The following is a 26,781-nucleotide window of genomic DNA, read 5'->3' as shown; positions in this document are numbered from 1 at the left end:
AATACCTCTATAGGTAAAGGATTGTTTAACTTAATTCTTGCAGAGATGCTGAAACTATGGATATGTAAACAATCATGTAGTTACCTTGGAAAAATGTTATCAAATTTTTGATATAAAAGAGCAAGACCTTTGTAAGCCTACGGGACATTCTCCTGGTTGCCGAAAGGCTGATGGTTCAGGGGACGTTGGGTAATATCTTGCTTCAATCTTCGGATTGGCTGGTGTACTTGTACTCCATTTGGCAGATATTCCACAAACCCAACTCTGAATAAGGCGTTCTCCTGCATCATCAAAAAGACCAGGGTTATAAACTTCGGTACAACTAATAGGTTTAGGCCTACAAGTTGTATCGGGTGAATTGTCTGTTTGAAAAGTATTTGTATATCATCGGAAGTTTAAATAAATCTTCGAGTAAGAGATCTGGACGATCTTTCATTTCAAACCTACATACGTGATAATTAAAAATAAATCCTGCACCACAGACCACGCAAGGGCTTGGTCCTACTAACACTTAGAAGCCTTTGAGAAGTCCGATAAAAGGGTTTGTAACCAGACTAACCTAAAGCCCTAAAGGCAGAAGGTACGTGTCATGCGAGGTACCTGTTATTTAAACTCGGTGGTGAATATCCGAAGTTCATCTCGGGTAACACGTTGCGTGAAATGTTGAGTGTTCCGTCGCTCGAAAAAAAAAGACAAATGCATCAACTGACTTTCTTATCCAAACTTGTCAACAGAAAAATAGATTCTCCAGCTCTACTCTCACAACTAAACTTTTATGTTCCAAACGCTATTTTAAGACCCAGAAATAATTTCTTTAAAATCTCGCATGGAAGAACCAACATGGCAGAAATGGAACCCCTGAGGAGAATGTGCAAGTTGTTCAACTCAGTGTCTAGTAATAACCCTAGTATCGATCTTTTCAGATTTAAAAGTCATTGTATTTTCCGAACACTGTAGCCCATACAAACAGGACACAATTAAGATTGTTATGTTCATAATCTCACCCTAAATTAGACATTATCTATATTTTGTTTAACCTTATTTAATATAAAATACTGTTTCAATTTCACTGTCGTATGTTTATCATTGTCTCTCTTATATGTGCAACTTATTACTCAATATCTCTATTATACTACTACTATTTACATGTATATAAGCTGATTACCTCTGTATAACATGTATACAAATATTACATAAACTCTATCAAATCAAGCAATAGATGAAATCAGTCATGTTTATAAGTATGTTATGTTGCAGATTGAAATGTCATATTTCTCACTTGATGTAATATTATTTTTGTATTTTGTATTACTTTCTTGATTACTCTGTGAACACTGTAATTGGGTATGTGCCAGTGTGTTCGAAATAAATAAATAAATATGTAAATGCTTCCAAGAATCTTATAGTAGACAGTACTTTACACGGAAGCATTTCATGCAACATTTCGGTTAGCTGTTGCGATTACAATGTATAATATGTATATACGGCAAGAAATGTACGTCGAGTTACACTATGGTGAGTGCATGGTGTATTACAATTGAAACAACTAGAATATACTTCCATACGCGTACTCTGTCTACGTTATAAAGTATGTATTTACGCTGTGCCATTGATTTGTACCTAAAACATTTTTATAGGAAACGTTATTCCTTTAGGCTGGATAGTTCTGGGCTTTTAAAAATGTGAAGTGATACATTGTTCGCATCTCACTTGGTCGCCATTACATCTGCACTCGTGACCTAGAGCTCGCTTCTGATTGGTTACGCTACGAAAAATGCTACGGAAATAGAACCAATTCTATCCTTGAGAAATGCCATGAAATATGCCATGGCTTCTGATATTCCGTAAGATTTTTTCACTTTGCACGGTAACATTTTGGTCATGGCATAAATGTTAAGAAAAATGCTTTCGTCTAAATCGGACCTTACCCTGCTCTTTGTGAACGGCCTGGGAGTACTGGCGTGGTCGAATAAACGAGCGCAACTGGAGCGAGTAAGGTATAGATAAACGGCTCGAGGCGAGTACTGGCGCGAGTACTATAGCTCCAGTAATTGGGATACTCGAGTCGCTGTCGAAAGACGACAGCCAATTGGTCCAGAATGATTTGAATAGTGCACCCTCATTTCACAACAGCCAACTGCGTCATCCACTCGCTCTCAGATTTCTGCTCACTTGACAAATGGAAACGGCTTCAGAGGCCAACTTCTGTTACAGCTATCCCCCACAATTACTTTACCAGAAACGCTATTCTGCATGAAGATATATCCAAGTAATAACAAAAAATGAAAGGAAGATGTACTCACGAACAAGTTGCACAATAAAGCAAACGCCAAAGCCGTCAAAATCAGGAACCAAAACATTTCTACCGCACTGCACTTCACTGTGAAGGAAGATCGTTGCTCTTAAATAAACACCCAAGGAACTGGACTGTTGCTGGAGGCCGTGTGGTCAAAATAGTGTCTCCAGTAAAAAAGGCTGACAGCATATCTCGTGATAGCAAGATGGTAGGCAGCTAAGCACTGGCTAATCAGCAAAACTCACACCACAGTATATTCAAAGACGCAGAATGGCTGGAGAACAGGCGAACTGCATACGTTCAGTTCGGTACTCGGTGACTCACTCCTTTGGAGCAAAAGTGTATCGAAGGCTCGTAAGATTTTTTTTCTCGCCAAATTGCCGAAAAGACGTGTTTTATCGCGGAAAGGCCCGTGGAAATGATTTAAAATACCTCGGAGAGGAAAAAAGAGCGAACGAACCCGACAGGCTTTCTGGCCTGACCACCAAGAGGCACCGCTCAAACCGCCACATGTTCCTGATACGTATACACGCGTAAACATTCGTCGGGCGTAAAACGCTTGTTGCACGCACTGAACACACAACTGCGTCTGACGTCCTCTCGCCTCCACACGGCTTCTTGGACTCTTGCCTACAACAACACTAGTCTCCGTGGTGTTGATGGTGCAGGCTGCCGGGTTGCCAAGGAGGAAGTTCCAGATTAAAAAATCTGTGACATCTTAACTCATATACGAGGGACAGTCAAAAAGTTAATTACAGTAGAATGAAACAATGCATAATTTAAGCTAACCTTGTTCAGTTTATGCACAGATAGGCTAATAGGGAGTGGGTCTACAGTTTAAAGTAAGATCCTCCATCGAGATCAAAGCCTGGACCAACTTACTACAAGGCGACGACGCTATATCACTACGCCATCCGGGAGGCCCCTGAGGCTAATCGTGTGTCAATTTGAAGATTCAATACAAAAACTACTTTTCCTAATGACCTAGTTCATCTTAAAACTAATACGTTCACAATTTTGAAAATGTTCACCCTGGACCAGCAACGCGATTTCTAAAAGCCTAAAGTGTTTGAATTGTTGTTTTAAGTCCACTTTATGCACAAACAGGCTAACCGGGAAAGGGCCTACAGTTTAAAGTGGGGATCCGAAACACTGTGCCATGTGCTTCCACCGGGTATCGAATCCGGGACCCCTTCATTACAAGGCGATGACGCCTGAAAGTGTCTAAATGCTTTTTGCTCTGAAACCAGTGGGTTTTCTCGGGGGGGGGGATATATGCAAGCTCATCAAATTTGATTTATGCACTTCAAATGTATCAACGTATACAATTCTGCGTGTAATTGAACGCTTCTTGGTTCGAAACATATGATACGATGCATTTCAGTGCATCAGCTGAAAACGACGCTGAGATCCATCAGAACACTTAGTGCACATTCGATGTTAGCTTGATGTTACAGCTTTGTTCTGTCCATCTTTTTGCTTTAAATTAATGTGTTCGCATTTGTGTGTATAGTGCGAGCGATGTAAAGATTGATACGCAGCGGAGGCACCAACAATTCAGTGTTGATAAAGAATCGTGAGGAAAACTGGAGAGCTACCTGAAAAGAATAAGTAGCGGGGTTTGCGTTTTCCCCTCCATGCACTCACTTCCTCTCAACGCGTTCATCGTTCGCTTGCTCCATAGATTCCAGGAAAAGAGTATCTCTCTCTCTGTTCTTTTTTTTAAAATAAATGTTTGTTACAAATAAACATGTGCACCATTGCTTCACAAAATCATTTCAACAGTCACAGAATATAAACCTCTTTTTCATCAAATCTGGCCTTGCTTTCTAGAACATTTAGCCACCTATAATCCTGACAAAATATAAAAGCACGTTTGAGAAACTGTCCACAAAGCACATTTAATTACTGTTGTCCACGTTCCACAGCCATACAATGCTGGTCTCCAGATACTTTTTACTGACATAAATTATGCTAAAATGTATTCATTGATCAAATTCTTCGCAAATCAGTCCTAACAACAACGCCCGTAAAGTAACATGAATTAATCACCTATTTATATAAAACACTTTTCGTTCAACCATGCAGTTCCATAAAATTCCATCTCCCAAATCCGTTAGATTCGTTGTGATGTGGACTCGGATTAAAAAAAGAAGAAAAGCCTAGGCCGAACGTACTACCAGATTCGGAGAGAGTTGGGAAGGGGATTCGTTCGTTATTTGCCAATTAAAAAATGGATGACATGGCCCCGGCTAGCAGGATTAATTAAAACGTGCCTCGAAGGTACGAAATTACAACAGACCATATGCTGCCCAACAGATCGTTTTTTATCGCCTGAACAGCTCTCTGCTGCACCAAACGGTTTATTATCGCATAATCGCTTCCTTCGTTGTCGACATTACGTTTGGAATGTTCCGAAACGTTTTATATTACGTTTCCAGCAGATATACCTGAGGGACTGCCGAGATGTATAATGTATAGGAAATGTCGGAAAATTGAGCATAAATGTTGCCAGATTCATCTAGAAAGGAATGTGAGGAAAAGGGGAGAACAAATGTTGCCAGTTTAATTTCGTAAGTAATTTGAGGAAAGAGATTATAAAGATTACTAGCTTCGGCTATTAAGATATTTGAGGAAATAGAGCACGAATGTTGCCAAGTTCATCTTTGAAGGGATTTGAATCAGGGGAGCGCAAATGTTGCCAGGTTCATGTTTGAAGAGATTTGAGAAAGGGGAGCGCAAATGTTGCCAGGTTCATCTATGAAGGGATTTCAGAAAAAAGGAGCGCAAATGTTGCCAGGTTCATCTTTGGAAGAATTGAAAAAGAGAGCGTTAATTTTCCTAGGTGCATCTAGTAGGAAAAAGGTCACAAATAATGCGAGATTTATCTAGAAAGTAACTGGAGAAAAGTAAGGATAAACTTGGTAGAGTTATCTGGAAAGTGACAACGAAAATGAGTTATGGAGTTTCGTGACGGATACTTTATAAGAATATATCGCCATTTTAGCATTTCCCTGGTGTTCCGTCTAATACAAGAGTTTCAGGTCAGTTCCAACGGCTGAGTCGAACTCAACCCAAAATTTAAATACACTGTATTCAAAATATTCACAAGTGCCGAATACTAAACAGAACATCGGCTCTCATTAGTATCAATGGACCGGCGGAAAATCTACATATACTCTCTCATGTTCTTATCCAATCACCAAATATCTCGTGATATCCTGTAACGTCCATCTTTCTGTGATCACATCACTCTCAACAGGTTTACGATACAAACTGATATTGGCCCAAAAAAAGTGACAAAAGACATCACCAAACTGAACTTGTGATTCGGGAATATTCGGGAAGGGATTAAGTGAAACGTTAACTGTGAAACTAGCAGAACTGTATCGATCATTTCTTCAACATGTTAAACACTTTATCTTCTCACCCCCTCTTCATCCGCGAACAAGGAAGCACCAAGCCATTTTCCCCTTCGCCTAGTGGACAACCACACAAATTCCATTTTCCAAACGACTGCTTCCCCTTTTTCTCCTTCAGCAGTTCAAGAATGGGAGAGGGGGGAGGCGGCGAAGGAAGGAAGAGTAAGAAAAGGACAACGACACATACTTTTCAACCCCATGTATAAATGCATGAAGGGAGCCGACGTGCACAAACTCTTCGACCGTCCCCATGGACCGTCCCCACTCTACACTACAGGGTGATTCGAAAATCACCCAACCATAACTTTTTTATTCCAGGGTACCCTAGTTTATCAGAGGGAGAGGCTGTCGGGGCAACTACCTCATTTTCCTATTTTTCAACGTGGATTATTTTATTTAAAAAAATGAAAATAAATTACATTATTCACTAGGATGTTCTCAATAATTCTGTATTACCTTTGTTCTTAAAAACATAAATGTAAATAGGAGGCAAAATGCTCTTGGTGGCTTTATCAGGCGCCATTTTTGAATGTGTGTAATTCGAGACACTCATGCCAGTGACTGTATACAATTGACTGGTAATGATACTAATTATTGTAATTATTATAATTAATAAACAATTGCACCTCTATTTATAAAAAAACACTAATGAAAAATTATTATGGTTTTTGAGAGTTCTAATGAATGGTAAAATATGCGTGTGTGACACTCGTGCTATAATTGGTTATATTTTATTAATGATGGTTATTTTTGTAATTATTATAATAAATAAATAACTGCACATATATTATCAACAAAGGAAACGGTGATTCAATAACAAAATGGTTCTTTAAATTTAGTAATAAAAGAAGTGTAGGCCTGTGAGCCCCCCCTCAGGTAAGCAAGTTTCTCGTACGTCATAAATAAGTAGGAACGCCGAGATTAACTCTACGCCAGAAAGTTCACCCTGGTACAAAAGCTAAAAGATGGTCTGCCGTCTGCTAGCTGTTGTTGCCAAACGTATGCTTCGCGTAAGCATTGCGAGTGACCGTACTGTTGCACGAGTCTTTTGAAAGGGCAAGCAAATAAATAATATATGAACTACTACTCAAGCCATTATAGAGTAAATTCCTTTCCTCTCACCATCTGTGTGACAATTACCTTTCCCTCCCTACGATGGGAATGTGACAGAAGATTACCTTTCCCTCCCTACAATGTGAATGTGGCAGACGATTACCTTTCCCTCCCTACGATGTGAATGTGGCAGACGATTACCTTTCCCTCCCTACGATGTGAATGTGGCAGACGATTAACTTTCCCTCCCTACGATGTGAATGTGGCGACAAAGTGTTCAAATTGCCCTGAAAATCAGCAAATCAGTTTGCAGTCTAACACATTTATGGTTGTTGCTTCGGTGGGCACAACGGTCCCACGTTCAGTCCTGGCGCGGACATGATGTTCAATAACAGAATATGTGGAACACCGATACCTTAGCGCAGCGCACTACGAAGTAGCTAGGGATCTCATGTTCGTATCCTAGGTAAGGCATGTGTGTTTCTACCAACAATTTCATCATTAATTTTATTTTGAATTACATACTTTACCAAGACCATTTGAACTGATTGAACACTAGACAAATTCCAGAACACATCGAATTATTAGGGCGCGAAATTTCCGGTCGCCATTGGCGACCAAAAGTTTGGGGCTGGCGACTAAAATGTTGTTGTTTCAAATGTGTGTCAAACACGCCCGAACATCTCAATCCAACGTTCATACATGGTTTTGGAAAGCGAGCCGATTGAAAACCCCGTGTCCACTCAACGCCGACACCATCTAATCGGCACAACAGTTCTGCAACTGTTGGGATGCTACCAGTTTGGATGCAGATGCAACACAACACAACCCATTTTCCCTGCTTTGCTTTTCCTCTACTCTGTTGTTTCCAAATGACGACACTGCAGAAAGTATGTGTGCATCGTGCACCACGCGGACTTGAGGTGGGGAGGGGAGGGGTAGAGTGGAGCAGACCGTGGACCAACCGAGGCTCCTTGCTTGTTCACGGAAACCCCCTGTTTTCACAGTTGTGAACTACTCTCGCGCTCGCCAGTGTCCAGTCTTTGTTGACAAAAGAATGCGACAAAATGAACTCGTGAACGTTGGTTGAGGTGGTAGTAACGTCCGTACTGTTTCCATATTTTTTTTATTTTTTATTTTTTGTTCGGTGGTATTTGCCTGTGAGTGAAGTGGTTCCAGAGAAATACATACATCAGCTTTCTGATTGATGGATGTGTATGTTCGATACGTGGATGCAAATGATTGGTCACATCAAGGAGGATATTTTAGGAGTAATAGAGCTTTCAAACTCTACTTCTGCTGGTTACTTCACAGCCATAACTGATTATTTAGATAAGGCAATATGTTCAAACAAATACAGAAACAAGTGTTACATTGTAGGCTTGGGTACTGAAGCAAATATGGTCGGGCACAAATCAGGATTGGCTGTGCAAATGAAAACTATTTGTAATAAAATGATAAACATTCACTGCATTGCACACCATTTGCAGTTAGCTGTGCTTGTGGTGAAGTTGAATATCTTAGAGCATTTGATTCCGTGATTAGGAATATTTTTCAGTTATCATGGCTCTGCTAAAAGACTTCACCTCTTGAGAGAAACGGCAGAGGTTATAGGAGAAGAAATTCTAAAACTGAGTGATATCCACACTATTAGGTGGTTAGCCAGCAAAAAGTGCTGTAAGAGCTCTCTTGGAATCATGGAAAGCTGTTGTGACCCATCTTGAACAGGTGGCCCATGGAAAAGACAATAATGGCGCTAAAGCTAAGGGTTTGCTGTAAAGTTTGAAGCAATTTAAATTTGTTAAGCTTCTGTACTTCCTTTTGGATTTCTACTGACCCTTTAAGCATAGCACTACAAAATAAGAATCTTTTGATTGCATCTCTGAAAATAAGAATTGAACACTGGATGACCTAGAATCTAATGTTGGACCAAGCAAACAAGATTTCTTGGACGATGTATCCATTTCAGGGAAGATCCGGGATGTGCAGCTCACAAACATTCAAAATGGAGAGCAAGAGTTTCAGACTGTTAGAGGAAACTTAATTAACAATGCGAAGGTGTACATCACAGAAAGATTGCAATCTATATCAACAGATGTGATTGCATCTCTGCATGTTTTCGACACCTTGGTTGGCCTCCCAAAGAAAATATTCTTCAGTTTGGGATAAAGGAAATAAAGAAGCTCTACATGTACTTGAAGCCGGGCCTTTATAATGAGAAAATGGATGTTCTGTTAGCAGAGTGGACAGAATACAAACTTTTGTTTCCTTCTCTGACTTTGGATCAGATGCTGGAGAAGATTCACAGTGAGGAGCGTTCAACAAGATTCCCCAATTTGCTCCAGATTTTGACATTTTGTGCTGTTCTACCAGTGAACACAGCTTCATGTGAGAGAGGTTTCAGCTGTCACAACAGACTCAAGACTACTTACAGGAACTCTCTGAAGACTGAGACACTGGATGATTTGCTCATAGTTTCCGTAAATGGACCCCCCCCCCCCCCGTTAAAGAGTTTGACCCTGCAGCTGCGATTGATAAGTGGTACTTCAGTGCAGAACGACAGCGCTACACAAACATCAATTCCTAAGGTATGTTCTTTTTAATAATTGCTTATATTTTTTATTATTTATCAATATAAAATAGTGGCGACCTAAGATTTTAGTCCGGCGACTGACTTCAAACTTGAAATTTCATGCCCTGAATTATGTCATTTGTCACTATTGAATTTTTTGAATTGGTCTAAGTTTCGGGCATGGACAGAATTTTCAATCACGGTGAATGCGTTTGCTGCCCGGTAGGACCCTGATTGTCTCCCTGGAATGGATTGTATCACCATAGAGCCGAGTTCACCGCAATCTTCTTAAGGTGTAAAGAAAATGAAGGCACTTACTAAAACTATAACGTTATATTAATAATAAATATGTACACATAACACGTAATTACACTGTCCTGCACTCCTGCCTCAGTAAACTGTGTATATGAAATTGGAAGTCGGTTTTACAATAACACGTCACTAGTTCTTCACTGAATGATATCAGCACTGTAATGTTCCTGTGAAACTGAACTAAATATCACTGCCCTTCACTGATATGCCGAATGAAACGTAGCCACGTTAGGCTTACGTTTTTGATGAATATCCGCAACGCGGTGACTTTCGGCTGCTGCCGGAGTGACTTCTGAACACTGGCGGAACTAAGCTACCGTGCAAAGATGGCGGCAACTAGGCACCGCACCCGATATGAACTGACCAATGGGAGTGCAGGTTTCTTAAAGCATTGGATATACACAAAATAAAGAATTGAAGTTATATAGAAACAAATGCATAGCAAAATGAGCAAGAGAAAAGTTCTGTTAAATGCGAATACAAGAATATATAAAAATATATATCGTGGTTAGTTTTTAGAGATAATTCTGCAACAAACTTTTTCTTAAATTCATCCCAATCGTAGAGCGATATATGGTCTCAAGACTAGAAGCAAACCAGGGGTCCAGGGTTGGAATCCATGTTAAAAAAAAAAAAAAAAAAAAAAAAAAAGTAAAGTGCTCCCCTGTGCTTAGCACCACGCCATGAAGGCGTATAGGGGGTGTGGGGGTAACGCCCCACACTTTCTTGATCCGGTCGTGAGTAAAGTAGTGATTATATTTCTCAGTTCATTTTACATCCTCACACACATTTTATAGGTTCTTATCGAGACTTTCATTGTCCATTGACTTCTATTCCTGTTACACTTCATGCAGAATTTCCAATGTAGTTAATAATTTTACATGAAATATTTTTAAGATTTTTACCTTTGGATGAAAGTAGACATTCCTGATGAGCATACTAACAATGGCAGGAATTTGTACTATTTGAAGAGGTGTTAGTATTCTGACTCTATTTTCGTAAATATTGGTTACCCTGTTAGCCACTCGAGTCATAATAGTTAAGACGTCTAGACACGTTCCTGCCTCATTCAGTTCTTCACAAAGAGATTCCACAAACCACCTACCATTATCTTCGATCTCTACAAGTTCCGTTGCTGCAACAGAAAACATGTCGGTCTAGGATATTATTACGTCGTTGCATTTACGTTATTTTGAAATAAGGTTCAAACTGAAAAGTGTTTCTTCATAGTTGTGGTCTTCTTAAATAAAATTTCATTTTCAGTTGCAGTTTAACGCTTAACCAGATACTTAGCAGAATAAACCTAAATTAGCACCAAAATTACCTTTGTGAAATGTGTTAGGCGATTTAGTTAAGAATTTCCAGGGGTGTTAGTGTATATACAGTGTATATCATTTTCTGGGTAGATTCTTTGATAAGCCTAGTTAACCCACCGTGTTTATGGAAGAGCGTTCTCATACAGGGCGGCCACAACAACTAAAGTTGCCCTACTTGGAGTCCTCTGAAGCCCTTTTGAAGCATCGAATTGCGGTGAAACTTGGTAGAGAGGCTGTGGATACAATGGGGAAGCGAATAGCAACGAAAAAGAAAATAGTTCAAATATTCACCACCAGGTGGCACTCTGGCGCTGCAGTAACAGCAACCAGTAATTTGAGTTTATGTGCAGCAGCGTTCCGTAGGGGCCCCGTCAACGTGAATGAAGCTTCGGAAGCGTAAGACAGCGTTATCAATGGTCCGGCGAGGAGTTTCCCGGGATGTTCACTGTGCACCAGATTTCAGCGCCACATTTCTACCTGGTGGTGAAAATTTGAACTATTTTTTTTTCGTCAGCATTCGCTTCTCCCATGGTCTCCACAGCCTCTATAACAAGTTTCACCGCAATCCGATGCTTGGAAAGGGCTCCAAAAAGCTCCGAGAAGGGAAACTTTAATTGTGGCCGCCCAGTATGTACGTGTGGACTGCAAAGGGAGCAGCGGTACTGTAGCGTTGTAAATGAGACGGAAAAGAGAGGGTGAGCTAGACAGGAGGCTTCATCGGTCGCGTTCGTGCGGTGGGAAACCTCTCATCTGATTTATGAGTAGCAGTACAGTGGAACACCCTCAGGCCTCCCCAAGTACGAGTTTGTGAAGTCTGTATGTTTCTTATTGGCGTCGCTGTTCTGACACTTAGCCTAATCGCCACGGTGATGAGATGAAAAGAGACATTTGTCAAGAGACATCCATGCCCAGAGTACCCCTCGGCTACGGAGGCGGGGACGCAAAGATCCAAATGGTTTTCGCATCCCTCGGTACCAATCTATCCTCGTGTGAAGCGTCCCCCAGTCGACCCTACAGCTCTTTTTACTGTCACGCCACAACAACGCACCTGGAACGCAAAATAACACAGGGTCGCAAGCGTGCAGTAAAACAAATGAATCGCTTTATTGTACATTTTGGTTTCTGGTCCGGAATCTGGTCGTGTAACGACACTAACCCCCTCTCGCGCTGCACGGGACAATTAAGTCTTAATGGCGCAACACGGCGCGACGACCTACCTGGATTAATATCCCTCCACCTGGGAGTTGTTTTACGCAGGACTTGTTCTCGCATTAGTACCCTTCCATTTAGTGTCCCGGCTCCGGAGGGGAGGAAACGCCTCGCTCATATTTCAATGCGCAGATGAGAGGTGTACATGTGGACGTTAACACCATCTAGCGGTGAAAAATTGAACTCGGTGGAGCATCTTGTAATAGGAGCATGCATTTTGTTCCTAGGGCAGAGACATCGATAGATTGTACAGTCACGGATACTTATGGGTTATAACAATCCCAAGAACAAGAAGTGCCCTGACTGTACCACAAAGGAAAAAAATGGCGCTTAGGGACTTATTGAGAAACATACTGAACTATCTACAACGTACACCTTATCCCGCTGGGGGGGGGGGGGGGGCGGAGGGCAACAACCTTGTACCTTCTATTGCCTTCTGACTTGAATCTATTGACTTTTATTGCCTTCTGACGTAACCCTCCCCCTTTCGAAAATCCTATGCTCGCCACTGCATCCTTCAATGGATAAAATATTAAACCATAGAACCTATATCTAGGGGAATTTCCTTCTCGCCCCCGTCAAATACCCACCCTGCTTATTATAACCTATATTATTATCATGGCCGTAGGCAGTGGCGAAGCCTCATAAGATGCCGTGAGGCCAGGTCTACCCTAATATATTTGGCTATTACGGATTATTTTACTTATATTACGATAACTTCCACAAATTTCCATCCCTGCCAGGGGCTCTATCGTCGCACGTTGAGCCACTTCTCCGAGGGCCTCAACTGGTCCCATAACATTCTATGTGATTCATGCGGGAAAGCATAATTTCAGGGGCGCGTTCGCCCGAAATGGACACAGTGAGTCCGGCCTCACGCAGTGATGCCAACCCTAGCGTAATTGTGCTAAATGTAGTACAATTTGAACTCTGTTGGCACCTAGCACCCTGCTTGGGATAATGGTAAAATATAGTATCATCTATAAACATGCACCCCTGGGAGACAGATAAATTTAATTCGGAGGAGGAATATATTATGAAAAAATAAATTTCAAAAATCATATTTGATCTGATTATTATTAGATCTTATTTGTTTCAAAGAAAAGGTAGCATGCCGATCCAGCCACATCTGGTACACAGTCTTCTTTTTGTATTTTCTTTATCTTTCCTTACTTAGCTCACGAGGAACATTTTATTAAAAGAAATTGCTAGAAAGTTGGGGTCACAGATAAAACAAGCTGCCGCCTTTTGTAGTCGTCGAATTTTCTCAAACTTTTTCAAGCGATTGAACCAATTATGTTGGTCAAACCATTGTAAATTAATTTAATGGGGGGATTACAAATATTGTTTAACTAATCAACAACGCATACTAACATCACAACTCCCCCCACCCAAAAAAAATAAATAGATGCATAAAATGAACTTAAGACCTGAACTTAAGACCTAAGTCATCCGAGCACAATTTAGTTGCAATTAGCAAAATTTGAGAGTTTAATCAGCACACTTTTCCTGATTGGGAGGTTGGCAACGCTGGACACACAGTACAAACTGGGCTTCACATCTGTTTCTTGTCCAGCGCGGGGTGTCAAACGAGGGAAAAGGGAAGGTGAGAGAAAGGCAAATACAACTTGTTCCGAGGGCGAAAAAAAAAAATTTCTATCACAGTGTTCTGCGTTTTCGTTAATTTCTCGATTTACTCCTGTTGCGTTGTTGTTTTTTTGTTAAATTTTATCTTGTTTTTTTTCTCTTCGCTCATTTTTTTATTGTTCTTTGATTATTATTTTTACTTAGCTTTTTGTGCCACTTTTGGCTAATTTGCGAAGATGGGGAAGAGTGTTACTATGATGATTATATTGACGAATGGACACTCAGAAACATCCATGCCCAGGCCGAGATTCGAACCCAGGACTCCTGGTGTCGTAGCGCGATGTGCTAACCACTCCCCAACGGGGCCCAGCTTTCATTGTTGTGTGCGTGAAGTGAGCAAGGGGAATAATGACTTGTATAACTCTGGAATGCTACAAAAACAAGCATAAAAGCCTATTACCTGGCATAGGAAGAAAGAAGGAGCATCGGAACATTGTGGACTGCCACTCCAATGACTCCTAAAGCATCAATTTACAATAAAATGAAGAAATGCGATTTACGAGTGGGCACACATCAAGAGTTACTATTCAGGTGCGTTGATAGATGCAAGAATATGTTGTTACATTTTCAAAAATAAGTTTAAAGGTTATATTTTTTATATTTTTAAATAAGTCGCGCCCATAACAACACGAACTCACATGCTTGTGCCTACCCTCCCAGTGACACCTCGCTTCGCCACTGGCCGTAGGCAGAAACCATTTTCGGGAGGGCGGGGGAGGTTCACTCATAATTGTTCCCATGGGTGTCACAAGAAATTTGAATAATAGAAATAATAGCAATAATAATAATAATTTTTAAATTTCATAAACTAATTAATTCCAAACGTATTATTATTATTATTATTGCTGTCCTTATATCCTTGAGGAAACTCTTCTGCTCTATCCATCAGAAGCGTGAATATGCAGCACAACTGTTTTTATTTATTTATTTTACGTATCATACAGTAATTATATTTTGTTATTAACTTTTAGGTAGCTCAAGAAAAAGAAAAAGCTTTAAAAATAAAATATAAATTTTAGTCATAAGTTTTATGTGAATGATGAAGCAACATAAACTTTAATTTTTGGAATTTTGAAAACTGTACAAACTAGTTAATCTTTGGATTAAATGGCAAAGCATAACCTAGTGTCTGTAATGTAACCTCCATTTTTCGATCTAACGCCGTTTTCCTTTGGTTATTCTGTTGGAATACCAACTAGCTGGACTTTATTTCAGTTATTAACAATAAACCTAACAAACATTATGCTATTTCGTAACTTGCAATAAACGATATCAATTCGGAGAGAAGGGGGTGGGGTTCTATGAACCAGTTCGATCCCACTTTCCGACGCTCATATTGTTCCTATGCTTACCAAACAGCATAATATACAACCACTGGTATGTTTTATAGGACGGCATATGTGAAGGATGGTGAATGTAATGTGCTACGAGGCTGGTTTGAACTCTTATAAAGGGGGAATTTGGACAATCACAAGAGAATTTTCAGTCTGATCCAGGAACAGCACTGGAAAGAGGACAGCAGAAGTGAAAATGAAGGGGTCGCGGGTGGGCTGCGATTCTGAGAATTAAATCAGTTTGCTCAAATTTCAGAATTCAAAATGTTTGAAAATTCTAGCTCGATCATTCCAGGATTGTCTCCCTGTTGTATTTTTGTGAAACTGGTAATAAATTTTTGAAAATGTGTTACAAATTTGGTTTCTGAACTTCCATTAATCCAAGATGCCAGAAGTTTCTTGGGGGGGGGGATTGAACCCTAAAAAAAAAACCCTCTAAATACGGCCATGATTATCATTCTTTGCAAAACCCTTACATATTTTGATCACAACTCAACTCATGAGCCACCACTGCATCCTCGCGCCTAACTCAAAGGACCGCCCTTCACAAATCTAAAATTAAAGAAATAGCTCTCTTTCAGGTGTACAATTAATCGTTCTCCATCGAAACCAACGATAAACAGCCACTAACACAAATGCGCGGAATTACTTCCATCATACGAGTTTCACCTTAAATGGTTGAAACATGTCATCAATAAATAAATTAAAATTATGTCATTAATCCTACGTGCGAAACTGCAAGCAAGGATCCACTCCTTAACAACTCAAAATTTAATACGATTGCTGTACCAACAGTTGCAACACACGTTTTAAAACAATAATTGAGTGAACTAATAGAGGAAAATACATCGTCAGGTTTGCAACACCGCATTCAACATGTCAACAAGACTAGCCCTCTGCCATCTGTTGTGTGAGGTTTGAAGCACGATAGATCCGGTGGATCTGCAGTGCCTCCTGTCGGATGAAAGTCAAACTAGGTGCTCGAAAGCAAGAAATTATTCCGATCAATGTCACATCACGTTTACATGCTGGTGGAAAACTGACTAATTCATGCGATAAGTTACTGGATAAATTAACATCGCAACTGCAAATTTTGATTCAAGAAGAAAATCCGAAAGGGAACGCTTCGAGGTTAAATGTACACTGTTGCATCCGCTTACAATAAGGATTCGCAAACCCAATCAGGGTGGTTGTGTGTGGTGAAGGCGGGAAATTTCTTCTTGGGGTTTCTAGTATGCCTCTTCTGGTTTAAAATATTAATCCAAAATTGATTTTTTTTAGAGGATACACTTCAGAAAAACAGTGTGTTCAGCCTAAAAGTGTACCACCAAATAAATTAATATACACGATATAGTTTTAAGTTGAACACCCTGTATTTGTTACCATTCAATGTGTTAGAAGGTTCATGGGGCACAGGGAACCATAGTTATCTAAATGTGTTTTTGTCATAAATAACGAATGAAAAGCATTGCTTTGAGCTGAAATGTGATAGGACCTTCGATGTACATACGAAATCATTCCAACACCACTCCTCTCCCAATCGTGGAAAATTTTCAAACACCTCTCGGAAATTAATCAGGAAATAGTTTAGTGATGAAATCGCTCTCGAAAATATCGAATGTTCATGGAGAGGTGATCTGGTAGGATTCAGAATTCGCAAATATAAGAAACAACAATAAATAAAATGTAGAAATCGTTACAAATAGCAGCAGGCACGTAGCCAGAGGGAGGGCTAAGGGGGCTGAAGCCCCCCCCCAGAAATCCTACAAATATCTAACTTAAATACAATAACTTTACTTCCTTAGCAGGATTAAACATCTTGTATAAGTAGTTGTAATATACTAAGAAATTCATCTTCAGGGCTTCTTCCCCCAACTTTTTCTCCTTTAGATGGCGGCTGTTGATAAAGGATGAGCCCTTCCCGAAATAAAATCCTGTATACGGGCCTGAATAGCAGGTATGCACAGTTGCTTTGAAATCTGCTTATCCTTACGATACCTCAAACACAAGGTTTACTGGGCTTTCATTCTAATTTATTATCGTCTTGCCTTTCCTGTTTTAGAAGCTGTGTGCTGCTGGGTGTTTACAAGACGTCTTTTAGATATAAAATTCTGGACATCCTTTTGATACCTAGTTGTATATATCCAATTCTGTATGTCCTGGGATGTCTAAAAAGAATACCTAAAACTTGTATATTTTTTATTAATACTGTATGTTTGAGTTTTAAGTCCACTTTATGCACAATAAGGCTAATCGGGACTGGACCTACAGTTTAAAGTGGGATCCGAACCACCGGATATCGAACCCAGGACTCCTTGATTACAAGGCTACGCCACCGGAGAGGCTAACAGTGGATGTGTACGTAGATATTCCTTGCATTTGTCCCATATCAAAATCAATATTTAACATAAATATAATTGTGTCTTTGTACATTAATAAATGCACCATTTATTCAGTACACAAGCATTTATTACGAATAAATTCAATTATTGCGTATATCTTTCAGATTTCTCCAGAAATGTTGCCACATTATCTAGAAACATTGGGGATGTTTCAAATGGAGTGTTACTGAAACTCAGCCTTCATAACTTGGAATGGATTTTCGGTTTGAAAGCAAACAACAACCTGTTGTGTCATATCACATTACGCTAACCACTGTGCCAAGGAAATCCGCAATAGTCGAAATACACCACACACACACACAATGTTTATTGCAGTCACACTTGGCAGCATAGGGAAAAGGCTTTACGTGCGTTCAGGGCCGACGAAGTTAGAGGGTTCTCCGATAGATGGCAGGAACATCCTGCACCTCTCGCCATCTCTCGTGAAACTGCAGAACTTGTTGCCTCTAATCGTCTCGTTCCAGAAATCTTCCTATGTGATACAAACACATTTGTCTCAGAACGAGAAGCCAGGATGCATGCGCACTAACAAAATTTTAACAGAAACGCACACGAGATCTTGTGAAACAAGTACACATGTATTACATGCATCAAGCGTATGCTCTAAATGTTTTAAGAGCAACTTGCACGCAAGTGAGTTCAGCAATCTTATTAAGGTGACATATAATCTTTCACACAATAATTACAATGATGTTTTAGGTGTAGCTAATACACCACGTCAAGCGTTTTAGATTTGGGCAGCTTTCACACCGAAGCGACCAGCGACACGAGCACCTTCAGTCTGTAAAAAAGAGTATTGACTACGCCATTCAGGCTATATCAGGCGCCAGCAACTCACGTGCAGTTGTAGAAGCAAGCGAGTACTCCGTGCAGTGCGAGCTTGCCGCTTGCACGCTGCGCCTCTAAGTACAGTAAGCAGCATAGCGGAATTGGGAAATTTTGCAGAACCGCAACCTAATTATTCTGCCATGATTACAATGCCATCCACACTGCACTGTCACTAGATAGGTTTCCCCACTTTAAAAAACGCGACCGACGAAGCCTCCTACCACGCTCACCCCCCCCTCAAGTTGTTGAGTATTGTTTCTAACTCCACTTTATGACCAGAGGCTAGTCGGGACTGGACCTACAAATACACTTTGATTACGGCATAGGGGAGGCCATTCCGCCAGTCTTACTACGCTACAATGTGAAGCTCGGTCTGAAGTCCACACGTGCATACGAGAGCGCTCTTTCACAAATACGACGTGTTGCCCAGACCTGGGCTATCTCTGTCAGGATACGAGGCAAGAGGATCGAGCCACGTCTCGTCACATCAACGACTACACTCTGTCCCGGTAATCTCTGGAGCAATCGAGGGAAAACAAATCTCTGCACAAGTAAGGGCCTCAGAGGGCTCGACCAATGAACGCGTGAGGGGGTGAAGTGAGTGAATGGAGGGGAAAACGCGGCTGCAGCTACCAGCCGTCTGCAGCAGCGCGCAATTGTTTGCTCCCCCACACGCTTTCTCTGCTTCTCTACCATTACGCACGGCCTTGCCCCACAGATTCCCGATACAGAGTGCAGAGGATTCAAAACGAAAACAGCTGCTTCTCACTACAAAGTATGTCCCCTTCAGGTGGCGTAGTGTTAAAGTCGTCGCGTTGTGATCTAGGGGTTCCGAGTTCGATAACCTGATGCCACTTAACACAGTAGGTCTAGTCCTTATTAGCCTATCTGAGTATAAAGTGGACTAAAAACATCAATTCAAACAAACTACAACGCATGTGGACTCAGTACAACAAGTCAAACAAACTACAACGCATGTGGACTCAGTACAACAAGTCAAAAAAACTACAAAGTATGTGGACTCAGTACAACAAGTCAAACAAACTACAAAGTATGTGGACTCAGTACAACAAGTCAAACAAACTACAAAGTATGTGGACTCAGTACAACAAGTCAAACAAACTACAAAGTATGTGGACTCAGTACAACAAGTCAAACAAATACAAAGTATGTGGACTCAGTACAACAAGTCAAACAAACTACAAAGTATGTGGACTCAGTAGAACAATTCAAACAAACTACAAAGTATGTGGACTCAGTAGAACAATTCAAACAAACTACAAAGTATGTGGACTTAGAACAACAATTCAAACAAACTACAAAGTATTTGAACTTAGAACAACAATTCAAACAAACTAGAAAGTATGTGGACTTAACAATTCAAACGAACTACAAAGCATGCGGACTTAGAACAACAATTCAAACAAACTACAAAGTACGAAGTTGCTCCATCGATTCCCATACCCGCACGCTCGATCCTAGAGATCTTTGTTCTCGTAATTATCCGCCTGCCATAATACATCGCCGATCTTCCGTCCAGACAACACGAGAAAGATGGAGACCATTGGAGCTTGTAATTAACAACAGCCAGAGCACGGTGGCTAATTGGAGGAAGCTTCACGATCAGATGATGATACTCATCGGTTTATTGTCTTGTATCCTAGCAACGCTTGCGGATATCGTTATCCATTAGGCTCTAATTAGTGGCGTGCGGTTGTTCTTTCCTGCCTTTGAACCTGGGGCGGAGTTTGCCCATTACTAAAAGACCGTGGATAGAGTTGGCCTCAAAATAAAATTTCGGGTACTTCCCTTTCAGAAAGTCGCGTGTTCGAATCCCGAGTGTTCTTTGTGGGTGCCAGCCATGAATTTAATCTAATAATCACTCATCTTCGTCTTAGCGATTGACCGAAAGAGGCAAAAAAGGCGACGTAAAATAAAACGAACCAGGATTTTAAAAGTAAGGTAAAATTACAACTAACAATAATCTTAGTACCAATTTTTGAAATTTGAATTTCTTCCCAATAAAAAGCTCAAACAAAAGTGTGACAACTGGCTCACTCTGATTTGAGCTTGAAAATAAAGTACTTTTCTTGTACATATTTGCGCCTCCCCGATGGCTAAGTGAAAACGTTGTCACCTTGCAACCAACGGGTCATAGGTTCGATACCCTGTGGAGGCACATGGTGGTTCGGTTTACACTTAAACTGTAGGTTCAGTCCCGATTAACCTTTGTGTGCATAAAGTGGACTTAAACAAAAACTAAATTTTGTATTTTACAACTCCTTTTCCAGCTCTTTTGGCAAATGGCGCCAGAGAGGAAGTAACAGTACGGTCAGTCATCATTTTGGTACAAACAGCCTAAGGACGACACACCACTCAGTGGCGAGAACTGTACCACGATAAATTTTCTGGCCTATAATGTCGAGACATGCTGTCGGTTCTACTAATAATATTGATAAAAAATATATTGACATTATCTTAGACAAATTATACTTTCATCTCAACAAAAAACTATTAACAAATTCATATCTTACAAGAACCAAATACATTTACCTCCTAGAAGTTTCTGTGTGCAAGCATTCAGTTAATGGTTCATAAATAGGGGCATGCATATTTCGTTTTTGACGAAAAAACGAAATGTGAAAAACCACATTGTAGTGTTAATTTTTCATGTTTTTTGAAAGGTGTGAGATGCATTTTGTGACCATGTTTTGTCACGAAATAATGCGAAATGAACTGCAAAAAGCGAAATTAACTCTTAAACACGAAATTTAGGGTTTATTCACCGACGCGACACCTTCCAAGGTCTGAATTATCCTGAGAGTTATGCTATTCCCGGAAAATTGATTTATTCTGCTGTTAATATTGGAAAAGCAAAAATGGTCTCCTTTACACAGAAATAAACTTAATACTCTGATAACTACATAAATGTGCTATTAGAAGTAAAAAGTGTTAATTTGATCTAATAAGTGTAGTCTTTAAATCAAATTTAGGATTATATTCACAATTTCAAAACCAAAATGTATTTTTATATACCACTTTTCATCCAATTTTTCACCGCTATAACACCGATATTTTATTTTATTTACAGCTTTTGAACCTGAAATTAACTCCGTTTTTGTACCGAAATTTTGCTTTTTTATTTACCAAAAATATGTGCCTCTATTCATAAACTTATTTCCTGTCAGAACCTCACAAGTAGTACAACTACAAATATCTCATGGATGAGTCAAAAGTAGTTCATTGTCCTTGACACATTGCACGAGAAAAACGTGTGCTGCCAACACTGTTTCATTCTTATCTGACGAGATAACTTTATGACAACTTTTCGCAAACAAGATGATAACGTACAATTAGATTCGAGTCAACAATCGAATTTAGCATAGTAAATGACATTCCGACAGGCATATTTCGCATTCATGAGAAAGAGAATCGACACCATTGCAACACATTCCAGGCGCTCTAGGCTTCTCTCCGAAGCACGTGCGTTACTAGGTACTCGCCACCTGGGTGGCCGATCTCGTCACCGAATTTCCTCGACTTCGAATCCCGGCCTGTGCATAGGTGTTAAATGTTTGAGAGTGGCTTTGCATTAATACAATCATAACTCATCCTCTTCGTTTCGATTGTCAAAAAGAGGCAGGAAATGTGACATTGGCCACGATTTTGGGGTAAGGGAAGATTTTTAACGTCACACATCCCAGATGCTCACTCACATTGGTACTTGACATTTTTATAAGTAATAGAGGGGGTCCCCGTCCTGGCCTTGATACCCGGTGGAGGCACGCTGCAAAGTGGTTTGGAATCCACCTTAAACTGTAGGTCCAATCCCGATCAGCCTATCTGTGCATAAAGTGGACTTAACAATTGAAACAAATTATTTCTTTCTCTGAAGCATAAATTCGTTTATTGCATTAATATCGCATTTGTCGTTTTAGGATAGTCGTGACGATAAAGATCAATTATGATCAGATGGAACTGAAGAAAGGACAAACCACAAAGGAACACCTATGTCCCGACCAGAATTCGAACCCGGAACCTTGGGTGGCGAGATCGTGAATATATAAATAAACGCGCAGGACATAGAGGAAATTTAGTATATGATCTGTATTATGTTTCATGTCCGAAGTTCAAAGAGGTTTGTCAAAATAGTCTCTCTCTGACACACACCTGCAACATGCCGTGAAGGCATATGGAGGTAGGATCCTACACATTCAAGTTCTCAAATGTGTGTGGGGGAGGTGCTGTGATCAGCATCACGCTCCGGTCGCCTTTGTCTCCTACACTCAGTCCCAGGAATCTCTGGAGCGCGCGAACAAAATCAGTCTCTGCGAAAGTGGTGACTCGAGTGTGTTCGACCAATGGACAAGTGCTAGGGAACGAGATTGCGTGGAGGGGGAAAAGCGACTGCAGTCACCAGCCTTTGCAGCAGCGTATATACTGCTTCGCTCCACCCACTCGCCTTCATCCAGAGATTTTCGGCATAAAGTGTAGGACTGACCCCAGAGCCGCTCCATGTTGACACTGCTTTAAAAATTCTCACCTGAAATGAACCACGAGAGGAATCGAACGCGGGTCTTCCACGTGGTAGTCAGACGCCATACTGAACAGATCGCAGTGGCTCTGTCTCTGAGAGAAAGTTCTTTCTTTCTCACTTTCTTTTAATTGTTTCTCTATCTTTTCATTACTTTCCTTGTTTCTCATACTCTGTTTCCAATTTATCTCTTTCTCTTTATTTATCTATTTCAGATTCTTTTTAAAAAAATTGCGTGAGTAGGGGAACGGTAGCTAAGACTGTTTTTACGGGGGAGATGCCCCTGATGCAGTCTTTTAATGTGTTAAAGAAATAACGAAGCAAACCTAAAAAATTACTTTAGCACAGCAATTCCTTTCTTTCCTTTTTTTTCAAAAACCTCATCAAATCTCAGCTTCCTCACGCGAAGACATGTGTTGAAGATCTCTTTTTTTTCATCTCAGATGCGACTCCATTGCATCAATCTCTATGCTCCGGTGCCTGTGACGCATGACCCACATGCAAAGAGCACCAAGATGGTTCCGTTCCGAGAATGCAGCTCGTGATGTCACCTCTATTTGAGATCTGCCTCTTTCTCTTTTGCATCTTGATCATTTTGAAAATCTCTGGAGAAGGATGAAGGACAATGAAGAGACGATGATGCTCTCCGCCCAAAGATTTCAAACACGGAAACAGGATAAACGAAACACCGACCGACGAAAGAAGCTTCCTGAAGTTAGGAAATACAGTTTACCACAAATTCCATAAGGCTGTTGAAATTAAAATGTTATTTTTCTCCTATGCATTAAAAAAAAGCATTAAAGAACAATAAGCATAATTATAGTATTCTATGCCAGGTGGTTGAATTCAAATTATGTTGCGTTTTTGACTTCTCTTCTCCGAAGAAGCAAAATTCGTTAAAGATGGTGATTACTGTTCACGCACATACCTTGTATATTTATCCTTGACCAATGCCCATTCAACATCCACAATTGATCTACCTACATGTGTCAATCTTGGATCATAACCACGGAATTCATAATGACAATTGGTCATATTATTTTAAAATGTCCTATTCACTCAGAGAAAAAAAATACTACACAACATTATCAGAAATTAGTGTTCTCATAAATTTGACTTCATTATTGCACGTACCAGATATTCGAATTCAAAATATAATAATTGAGTATTGGGGGCAAGCTAATATGAAACTGTAAATTGTATTTTTACAATGAATGAGTGAATGTAGTTACATAAAAACGAGTTATTTAATAATGTATTTGAACTTTATTTGTAGAAATTTACATAAAAAGGGTTTCTTTCTGTACTTACAATGCATGCTGGGTGTAAACAGCCAAATGTAAAGCTGTTAAGTCCAATAAAATTTGTTGTTGATTATCTTACTGAGAATTATAAGCTAATATCAATTTGTAAAAAGAAATATATTTATATAATGAATGAGTAAATATGTATGGAAACATGTTATTTAAGAATGTATTTGAATTTTGTGTGTAGAAGTTCATAACAAAAGTGTATCTTCATGTATTCAAAATGTATGCTGGGTATAAACAGTAAAGTGTAAAGATGTGGGTTCAATAAATTTTGTGTGACGATTATGATCTTAATGACAGAAACTGCTATCAAATCTTGACAATCTACAGTCAAGGCTTCCAATTATCCTGGAATGCAATGTATTTGTGTTGGAGGCTTTTCGTATGTTCTTAAATATCCATGTAGCCGATGCCTATCTTCTGAACTTCACGGCTTTCGAAAACATGCCTATACTTCCCGAAGAAAACGATCTTCAGTTGTTTCACGAACGAACGCATAAGTTCATATCGTGAAAGGTTAATTAACAAAATAATTAGAACGCGGAACATTGTTTGGTTTCAAGGGCAAAGTGCTTATAACGCAGCAAGCGAATTATTTCAAGTATGCTCTGCTTTGCTATTCCCCCCGCTTTCCGTTCCCCCTAACGAAAAACACGTAAATGCAAAGTTCCGCGTGCGGGCACGTTGTGTAATCATGCGAACTTCATAGTCGCTTACGTAACATGTGATGTTAACGTGTGACTGTGAAGCAATCCCACGGATAGGAGAGCACACCGCCATTGTTCCAGAGGGCTTGATACAATTGAAGCAACATGAGATTGCACTTTTTGGTGCTTGAGGACGATTTCACGATTTCGCTCAGCCAAATGGTAACTTACGCTTTCAGAGTTTCCAAAGCAGGTGATAAATACAGCCCGGATTTTCTCATCATTACATGTATATTATTTCTTTATTAGCCAGGCAAAAATGGCAAATTACAATGTCCAGAACGATCATCAAATTCATGTCACATATATTTACATTTTGGGATTATCAATATTTTTAACTTAGTTCCATATAAAACGCGGTGTTTGTGCAAGTTCTCAAGTTGATTTCTCTAAAAATTTGGTAATTTTTACCTCACTGTGGGAGACCCGTCACCTGGATTTAGGATTGTTTCAAGCCATGGAAATCGGGGCTCCATTACTGTGCTGCCATATTTCTCGGATAAGCTGGTTTGACCTCTCGCACCTTGTATCCATGAATAAATTTACCAAATGAGCTGTAGGACCTTTCCCGATGGTGTTGTAGTAACGTCATCGTCTAGTAATAAAGGAGTCCTGGGTTCGATACCCGGTGGAGGTGCAATAGTAGTTTGTACCCCACTTTGGCCTGTGGGTCCATCACAATTATCCTATCTGTGTACAGAGTAGACTTAAATGTGAATGGGCTGTGAGTAGTGAAGACTGGTAATTTACAGTATGCACCAAAATATACAGTACTGAAATAAAAAGACGAACATTACATTGTTGTCATCTGTCAGTTTATTTATCCTGAAAGAAACACTAACATACACACTATTTGCGAGTTATAACTTCCTTTTTACTACTGAGAACACAAGCGGCTGGAGTTATGCCCCATCGACAAACGCACATGCGCGTTCGAGGTGAGCGAGTTTCAGTACTGTATATTTTGGCGCATACCGTATTTTGCAGGGAGTGCGTACAGTCCCAGACAATAAAAATGCGACACCTGAATCCGTGCTTCCCTGAAAGGCGTTGTGTGTGTTGCCTAAATCTATGACGGTGGTAGAAGTTGCCATTGAAAACATACCACGAAAGGGGTTGCTATGATTTTCTGATTATGAAATTCCCTGACATTTCCAGGTTTTCCAGTCCAAAAATGAAATTTTTCCAGACATGTTTATCATCATGATTTTTGCTTTTCAACCTTGTGTTTTTCAATTAAATATGTAATCCATTCATTATTATGAATATTCACTTTCACAACTTTTTTTAGCAAATTTCATTCTACACACACACAAGAACACGTGAAAATTCGAAGAGTAAAATTTAAAATTACAATCGGCATCAACTGTATTGGGTGCTACAATCACGTGCATCTAGCCTTCAGGCTAAGGTAACAGAGGTAGGGCACCATAATAGATCTCCACAATATAAAAACAACAGAAAACGTTCATAAACCATACACAATTTTGCATTTTCTGGCGGATTTATAATGTCGTAGAAAATGCTGTATTTTTGCTTCCATTTATAAGTACACAGCATATAAGAATTCTATAGTTATTGCCAACAAGACTAAGGTCTATAAAATAGTAGACGATAACCTCATCTTCACCAACCTTTCCAATAACTATAATCATATTGTCAATGTACTTTAGTTATCAATCAGATATCTGGACTGCAAGTTTTACTTTGATATTCTTTCTAACATCTGGTATTATAAAAGTGGAAATTTATTACAGAAATTAGAAGGAATCAATTTTGCACCGAGAATCATAAGAACGAAAGAAACAAGTTTCTAAACTGAATCTTTTTTGGGAGTGG

At 39.9% G+C, this 26,781-nt stretch overlaps 1 protein-coding gene across 3 annotated transcripts in view; it reads right to left on the bottom strand.

The window, feature by feature from the left end:
• The window catches only part of LOC145994793 (ras-GEF domain-containing family member 1B), an 802,930-nt gene that overhangs the window by 421,736 nt on the left and 354,413 nt on the right, over nucleotides 1–26,781 (bottom strand). Inside the window, exon 1 of one of the 3 annotated variants that reach the window (XM_083131081.1) lies at nucleotides 2,304–2,525. The exons of the other annotated variants lie outside the window; for them this stretch is intronic. Coding sequence (XP_082987207.1) covers nucleotides 2,304–2,360 — 57 coding nt within the window. The 5' untranslated portion in view covers nucleotides 2,361–2,525. Of the gene's footprint in view, nucleotides 1–2,303; nucleotides 2,526–26,781 lie in introns of those variants that run through there. 3 annotated transcript variants of the gene reach the window in all.

This window comes from Lepisma saccharinum, chromosome 11 (genome assembly GCF_977018435.1).
Source record: "Lepisma saccharinum chromosome 11, izLepSacc3.1, whole genome shotgun sequence".
Taxonomy (NCBI): Eukaryota; Metazoa; Arthropoda; class Insecta; order Zygentoma; family Lepismatidae; genus Lepisma; species Lepisma saccharinum.
The sequence above is the reverse complement of the archived record's forward strand: the minus strand, read 5'-3'. Positions and strand labels throughout refer to the sequence as shown.